The following is an 8,591-nucleotide window of genomic DNA, read 5'->3' as shown; positions in this document are numbered from 1 at the left end:
CACTATTTGATTCATTTGGGCTTTCAAACACTGAACGGTGTGACATACCGGCCCATGACAACTTGCCGTCCCGTTTAGAGTCTTGCATTGTGGGTCACAAGCCAAACACACATTATCTGACATGTACTCTCGAGGGTGTCTGTGAAAACATCACATGTAGAGAACAACAGTACACATCAGCAGATGATACAATTTGGGTTATATATTTATATTAAGGCTGCAGTTTTAAATGTAATTCATTAATTATGGAAAAAATAAAACATTTAAATTTGTTTACATTATCTCATATAATCTCGTCTCCTAATAAATTATCTCATATTGCATTTTAAACTGAACAGTTTATTGGTGATGAATATGATGCAGGACAACAGCTCACAATAGAATGCAGTTATATAAAAACTGAGCTGATTTAATTATATACTTTAATTTTATAGTTTTATTTATATGTATTTTATGTGTGTATATAATTAATAATAATATAATTAATAATGTTTTATATATTAGCTGTTTTTTATATTTGTATTTTTTATATTTATATTATATTATTATGCTGATAAATAAATTATCCTTGTTGTAAATGATGAGTATTGATGCTGAAAACTAGTATAAATAAATCACAGGAATAGGTTCTTCTTCAAAATATGCTCAAACATTAAACAGATTTATTTTAAATTGTTATAATATTTTACGATCTTACAGTTGTTGTTTTTTTGTACTATTATTCAAACAAATGCAGTTTTGTTGAGTAGAAGAGATGCTTTAATATTGTCATCAATGTTTAGAATTATCATCCTCAGATGTGAATGGTCTGAAATGTCTCACCCATCCAGCAGGTTGCAGTGACTGACACAGCGCCCCCTACGGCTGACGTGCTGACAGAAGACACACATGGACGGCCCTGGGCCCCAGCAGCCTTCATCTCCACACATACTGTCACAGGTGCTGTTTTGCTGCTCTGACAACACAGTAAACATCACTTTTCATTTATCTGTAAAATAATGATGACTCCTCAAATTATGTTACATTTTCAGATGTGTTTATATTCAGTTTTACACAACATTTTAACAGCTAAGAAACAATTTTTTGTTACAATAACCCTGATTTTTTTCCCTTAACCTCCTCCAACCTTTTTATTTTTATTGAATTCTTTTCTCCATATATATATATATATATATATATATATATATATATATATATATATATATACACAGTTAAAGTCAGAATTATTAGCCCCCCTGAATAATTAGCCCCCCTGTTTATTTATTTTTCAACACATTTCTAAACATAATAGTTTTAATAACTGATTTATTTTATCTTTGTCATGATGACAGTAAATAATATTTGACTTGATATTTTTCACGACACTTCTATACAGCTTAAAGAGACATTTAAAGGCGTAACTAGGTTAATTAGGTTAACTAGGCAGGTTAGAGTAATTAGGCAAGTTATTGTATAACGATGGATTGTTTGTAGACTATCGAAAAAAAAAAATAGCTTAAAGGGGCTAATAATATTGTCCCTAAAATGGCGTTTAAAAAATTAAAAGCTGCTTCTATTCTAGTCAACATAAAACTAATAAGACTTTCTCCAGAAGAAAAAATATTATCAGACATACTGTGAAAATTTCACTGCTCTGTTAAACATCATTTGGGAAATAATTATAAAAGAAAAAAAATCAAAGGGGGGCTAATAATTAAAGTTAGGTTATGTACTTGTCAATGTTCTTGTGTCTTGTACTTGTTGCAATAGTTTAAAAGAAAAAAATGTGTAAAATCATTTCAAGCATGTATGTTTTTTTTCTCTTCACAGTATTTTTCACAATTTTTCACGAAAAAAAAAAAGAATAGCCCCGATCGTCAGTCCTAGCATGTGAAACATTTATTATTCTGACTTATAATATTTTTTTAATTAAAATATAATTAATTTCACAATGGGTTTTTGTAAGAAACAGGAAGATATATTAGATTTTTGTTATTATAAAATTAGTAAATATTAACATTTTACTTAAAAACATACCTAATAAATGTATTAAATCCAGAGAAAGGGATAACAAATTCTCAAGTGGTCTGTTTCTGTTCATTTATCTCTCCATATATTTATTTTTCATTTAAGTGAACATATACTGTAGTTGAAGACAAAATTATTAGCCCTCCTATGAAATTTTAATTCTTTTCTGAATATATTCAAAGTGATGTTTAACAGATGTTTAACCTTGTTTTCTTTAGTTTGGCTGGAATAAAAGTAGTTTTGTGTTTAAAATATAGCATTTTTCAGGTCGAGATTATTAGCAGAATTATTATTATAATTATTTTTTGCTACAAAACAAACAACTGTTGTCAAATAATAATGTTCATATAATAATAACTCTGTCTGATACCACAGATGTGCGGTGCTGCGTTGTTTCCAGAGCGTATGTGCTGTTGCTCAGATCTGAAGAGCTTCTGCCAGTATTTGCCATCTTCGTAACACAGCTGAGGATTGTTCTTCACCACCACATCTCCATCACTGATCTCCTTCAGCGAACGCAGACCCAGGTGCTCCAGATGAGGAATATTCAGGGCTGCAAAACTGACGGAGCCACTGCATGTGAGAGAGAGGTAAAGAGAACAACACTATTAAAAGTACCCATGAAATCAAAACCAACCATATTGACTTTGTTAGCTCACTTTGCTGGTTTTGTGGTGAACAATTCATCTGTGCACGTCATTAAGAAACAAAAATAGTTTGCCCTTGTAATCTAAAATTAAAATCTGAAAATGCACTTCCTGTTTAAGTTCAGTTAAATACTCAGATAACTCTAATACGTCTGTCTGAGGTATTGGGCGTGGCTAATATACTTAACCACGCCCCTCCAACTGTCAGTTTTGACAACAAACAGAAATGGTGAGGTGGAGGAATCTGTTGGACTGTAATAACTCTCCCCAAACTCTTTTCCCGATTTTTCCGAATTGAATGCCTACATTACTACATCCAATCAGCTCGCAGTAAGAAACAAGCCACGCCCACTGTTTTCTCATTTAATAAGCCGTTTCTCTAGGAACTGAGTCACAATACGGGAAAAAAAAAATGGTTGCAGCTTCCAGTGTCCGATTCATGCAGTGTCAGCCATCAATGAGAAAACAGGTCTAATATGCAGAGAATGTGAGTTGTTTGTAAGCTAATGTGATGAGACTCACTGTTGTTTGGTTCTTCCTCTGATGATCTCCAGGTTCTCAAAGGGGCTGAGGGAGTTGAAGTGTTCAGGCCAGTCTTGGATTATTAGAAAGCCTAAGAAAAATGAAACCGCACTGATAAACAAGGCTTTTTCTTTAGTAGTCATCCATATGTCACGATTGTATGATCATATTTAAATATATTACAATATCATTGAATAGTATTTATTGTTGTTGTTGTTGTTGTTGTTGTTGTTGTTATCATTATTATTATTATCATTATTATCTGTTTGTATTGGATATTTTTAATTATATTATAAAAACTTCATAATAATAATCATTATAACAGTAAATAATAATAATTGTCAATATTAAGATTAATAGTGGTAGCAGAATTATATCAATTATTTTTTGAAATTTAATTTTTTTTTATGTTGGAATGGCCTAATAACAACAATAATAATAATAATAATAATAATAATTATTATTATTATTATTTTTTTTTTAAATAAACAGTTTATTTAATGTAATTTATGTGCTTGTAGGAATTAACTATTGATGGTGATGTAGTAATAATAATAATAATAATAAAAATAATGACAATAATATTATTCCAGTCATTAAATATTATTATTATTATTATTATTATTATTACTACATCATCATCATCAATTGTATATTGATATTAAACATTTTATTTAACGTAATTTATGTGTTTGTAGAAATTAACTATTGATGATGATGATGATATTAATAATAATAATTATAATATTAATAATAATAATAACATTCCAGCCATTGAATATTATTATTATTATTATTATTATTATTATTATTATTAATAAACATTTTATTTAATGTAATGTTTGTGTTAGTAGGAATTGCCTTTTAATAATAATAATAATAATAATAATAATAATTTTAATAATAATAATAATATTCCAGTCATTAAATAGTATTATATTATTATGATATTATTATTATTATTATTATTATTATTATATTTTCAATTATAGAATAAAAACTCCCTAATAATAATTATTATAACAGTAATACTAATAATTCTCATTATTAATAATAATAATAATAATAATAATAATATATTAGTAATAATAATAAAAGTAATAATAATAATTACATGTATCCATTAATGCATAATTGTAAATATATATTTAAAGACATCCATTTAAATAATTAATAAAAACATCAAGTAAATGATTTTTACCAGAAATTTCCTTCACCGTCTTGAAGTAGTCAAGTTTGGCAGGGTCCATGCTTGGAGTATTTGTAAAAACATCCCTTAAAGACATTCATTTAAAAACTCCATTAGTTTGACTGTATTGCATCTATAAGAGCTTGACTGATTTGGTCATAAAATCTCACCCTTTAAAAGTCATCCGCATTATTGTAATGTGCCCGTTTATTTTAGTGCAGTTGATGAATGAATCGATGTTGGTTGCATTGACTGCGATAGTGTTAACAAGCGCTCCTGTCCCGAGGCCATTACACACTAAAGCAAAACACAGTCAAGTCATTTCACATATATTAGTTATCCCTGTCATGCAACATTGATTTAATATATCAAAAAAGGAGTATTATTAAATTAGTAATGATGCTGCTGACCTTTTGGGCACAAGCCTTCACATTTATTGCACTTCCTGATTCCATTTTCTTCCACTTCATGCATGTTACTGCCGCAGGATCGAACGCAGGCGTGATCGGTCACTACAAAGTTATCTACAGAAGAGAGATGTTGCAGTTCAGTTTGCTGTTTCTCCTAGATTGTGTGCAGTACATGTTTATTTTCCCTTTATTGAACCATACAGTGTTAATTTCAAATCTTCAAGTTGAATAATACATGTTCCATTGATAAGATAGGATACTGTTTAGCCAAGATACAACTATTTAAAATCTGAGGCTTAGAAAAATAATGAGAAAATCACATTTAAAGTTGTTCAAACACAGGTGTGTGTGTGTGTATATACAGTTCAAGTCAGAATGTCTTCTTTTGACATTTTTTTCACAGGTAACATTAGTCCTGTTTTGAATCTGCCACTATGCTGATGCATAGGCTTTCGTAGCTCCGCCCTCTTTTGAAAAGAGCACTCTCATTTGAATTTAAAGCGACAGTCACCAAAACGCCACAATTGGGGGCTCCTAATAGGAGCAGTTTAAAAGAGTCGTAAAAATTATTTGTGAGGTACTTTGAGCTGAAACTTCACATACACACTGTAGTGATATCTCTATTACTTAATTTACATATTGTAAAAAGAGACATAACAGATCCCCTTTACGATCTAGTGCATTTGTTTTAAGTGTTTACCTAAGTAAACCTTGACACCTGAAAGAACGTATTGTATCTTTGCTTACATAGCTCATAATCTCTGGGTGTGTCTTTGCTTGTATGTAAACACAACTTTGAAGACCAGCGTCATGTTTTTTCCTCTGCGTATTATAGGTGGTGTATTTTTAATACACAAAAGCAATGTGCCAGTATACCTCCATGAAATTTGGGACTCTTATATTTCAGCTATAATGGAAAGATATGCAGTACCTGCTGTTTTTAGAATAATAATCTCAGATGCATCAAAAGCCAAACCTACAAGGGCACTGCTTCACACAGGTGGCTCCGAAGTTGTACTTCCCATTAGGATTTGGAACGAGTTGGTGGTTATTGGGGTCGTACAGCATTAGACGTGGACATGAGTCCTTGCATGTCCCGTCGTCTTGGAAGTCTCTGCAGGCCTGTTGAAACAGAGACCCGAAGACAGTTTCAGGAAACTTTCAGATTAAAAATAATGTTTTTTTTTTATGTAAGACCTTCATCTTTATATATTACGTGACATATGCTACATGATATTAGAGAAGTGTATCACGCACCAGGCAGTCTGTGGGCTGGGGTCCAGTGCAGCCGGCGGCGCAGTGTTCATTGCAGCAGTCGATGGGTTTGGGGCCCTTACATCTCCGCGAGCACTGCTCGGCACAGTTCAGGCGCGTCACTGACAGGGAAGATCAAACAGCTCATTAGGATGTAGTTCACTTATATATTGATATACTGTATGGAGAATTATGCAGTAGCGTTTACAGGTCTGGCAGTTCTCTGGTCCTGGAGCCCAACATGATCCATTATAGCAGCCTGAATCACACGGTCTGCCTGGGTATGAAGGAAAGAGTTTATTTACAAAGACACACGCACATATTTATGTCTGACTGTCTATCTATTCATCTGTCTTTCTATTCAACCATCCATCAGTCTGTCTGTCCGTCTGTCTTTCCATCTGTTTATCTATCCATCTGTCTATCTATCCATCTATCTATCCATTGGTCTTTCCATCCATCGTCCATCCGTCCGACTGTTTGTTTGTCTTTCCATCCATCCATCCATCCATCCGACTGTCTATTTATCCATCTGCCTTTCCATCCATCCATCCATCCATCCATCCGTCCATCCGTCCATCCATCCATAAATCCGTCCATCCATTCATTCATCCATCCATCTGTCTATCTATCCATCCTTCTGTCTGTCCATCCTTTTGTCCATCTATCTAGTTACCTGTCTGTCCGTCCATCTGTTCATCTATCTAGCCGTCCATCTCCCTGTCTATCTATCCATCAGTCTTTCCATGCATCCATCCATCCATCTGTCCATCCATCTGTTTATCCGTCCATCCATCTGTCCATTTATCTAGCCATCTGTCTGTCTGTCCGTCCGTCCATCTATCCATCCATCCATCCATCTATCTAGCCGTCTGTCCATCCATCCGTCTATCCATCCGTCCATCCGACTCTATCCATTTGTCCGTCCATCTGTCCATCCATCTAGCCATCGATCTGTATGTCCGTCTGTCAATCCATCCATCAATCCGTCTGTCCGTCCATTCATCATTCCGTTTGTCCGTTTATATCTATTCATCCGTCCTTACATCCATCCATCCGTCCATCCATCCATCCGTCCATCCATCCAGCTGTCTATCTGCCTGTTTATCCATTTTTCAGTCTTTCCATCCATTCGTCCATCTATCTAGCCATACATTTGCCTGTCTATCTATCCATCGATTTTTCCATTCATCTGTCAGTCCATCCATCTGTCCATCTATCTAGCCATCTATCTGCCTGTTTATCTATTCATCTTTCCACCCATCCGTCCATCCATCCATCCATCCATCCATCCATCCATCCATCCAGCTGTCTATCTGCCTGTTTATCCATTTTTCCATCCATCTATCTAGCCATCTATCTGCCTGTCTATCTATCCATCTGTCTTTCCGTTCGTCCGATTGTCCCACTATCTGTCTATTTATCCGTCTGTATTTGTGCATATACAGTACATTAGATTAGTCAGTACTGAAGCCAAATCTGGAGCTTATCTAACAAAATAACTTACGATAAGGTCCCAAAACTAGCACACCCAAATTTAAATGTTATAGAAAAATGAGAAAAAATGAGAAAAAATTAGGAGAAGCAAAAAAATTATAAAAATTTAGTTGAAATTTTGTAGGTTGTTATTTTGCTTGAATTTAATTTGATTATATTTAAATTTCTAAATATGTATGTTGTCTAAAATATTATTTTAATAAATATATCTGTTTAATAAATCTGTTTTGTTGAAATGCACCAAAATACATTGCCTATATTCACTGAGTAATGGATACAAGTATTCGTTTTCAAAATGGGGTGTACTCAGATTTGCTGAGCTCTGTACATTTCTTTTTTTATTCTTTTTTTTATTGAACATTTTGATTTTGAACAAAGCCCAAGATCCACCCAGCAAAAAGTGTATAAAAAGTGTAAAAATAAAACAGTAAAACTGTAGTAATAAGTACCCAATCAGGATTGAAACATATCTGATACAGTCTCTCTCATATTTAACAAAAATTGTACAGTTTTTTTTTTTTTACTGGCACCATTTATTTTGGCTGTAGTGTAACTAATAATGTCCAGTAGATAGAGCCTTCAGGATAGATCCATTGGAGCATATGGATTCAGCCATAGTTTCAGGATTGTTTTTTGCAGCAGTCAGAACAACTGACAGAATCTTTCTTTGGTTGATGGATAAGGAGAGTGATGAATCGTCCAGCATGAGCAAAAGCAATGGGTCGCATCGGATCTGAGTTAGCATTGTACATTTCTTAGCCAGATTTCATAGATGTAAAATTCAAAAGATTTATTTGAAACAAAATTTACAAATGTTTACTGTGACTTTTGAATGACTTTGTGCATCCTTGCTGAAGGAACGTATTATAGACTGTTAAAGTGTTTCTGACAGACTTACAATAAGCAGCAGTTTTTGTTGACAAATTCAACTCGCTGCCATGCTCCACAATGTCCAACCACTGTATAGTCTCCACATTGCAAAGAAGTTTATTGTGGAATATTTTGACTCCACCTTTAAGAATTTCTGCAATACAAAAATGGTAAAATATAATATCTCTCACTATA

General features: G+C 33.2%; 1 protein-coding gene across 1 annotated transcript in view; it reads right to left on the bottom strand.

Moving 5' to 3' along the window:
* The window catches only part of LOC130218162 (epidermal growth factor receptor-like), a 60,597-nt gene that overhangs the window by 19,646 nt on the left and 32,360 nt on the right, over window positions 1-8,591 (bottom strand). The window contains exons 4-14 of the mRNA XM_056450241.1: window positions 8,425-8,550; window positions 6,238-6,306; window positions 6,033-6,151; window positions 5,756-5,897; window positions 4,776-4,889; window positions 4,536-4,662; window positions 4,378-4,451; window positions 3,177-3,267; window positions 2,378-2,580; window positions 823-955; window positions 49-139 (exon numbers count right to left, since the gene is read on the bottom strand). Coding sequence (XP_056306216.1) covers window positions 49-139; window positions 823-955; window positions 2,378-2,580; window positions 3,177-3,267; window positions 4,378-4,451; window positions 4,536-4,662; window positions 4,776-4,889; window positions 5,756-5,897; window positions 6,033-6,151; window positions 6,238-6,306; window positions 8,425-8,550 — 1,289 coding nt within the window. The remainder of the gene's footprint in view (window positions 1-48; window positions 140-822; window positions 956-2,377; window positions 2,581-3,176; window positions 3,268-4,377; window positions 4,452-4,535; window positions 4,663-4,775; window positions 4,890-5,755; window positions 5,898-6,032; window positions 6,152-6,237; window positions 6,307-8,424; window positions 8,551-8,591) is intronic.

Source organism: Danio aesculapii, chromosome 24, assembly GCF_903798145.1.
Source record: "Danio aesculapii chromosome 24, fDanAes4.1, whole genome shotgun sequence".
NCBI classification, from domain to species: domain Eukaryota; kingdom Metazoa; phylum Chordata; class Actinopteri; order Cypriniformes; family Danionidae; genus Danio; species Danio aesculapii.
This window is presented reverse-complemented; position numbering and strand designations above follow the sequence as displayed.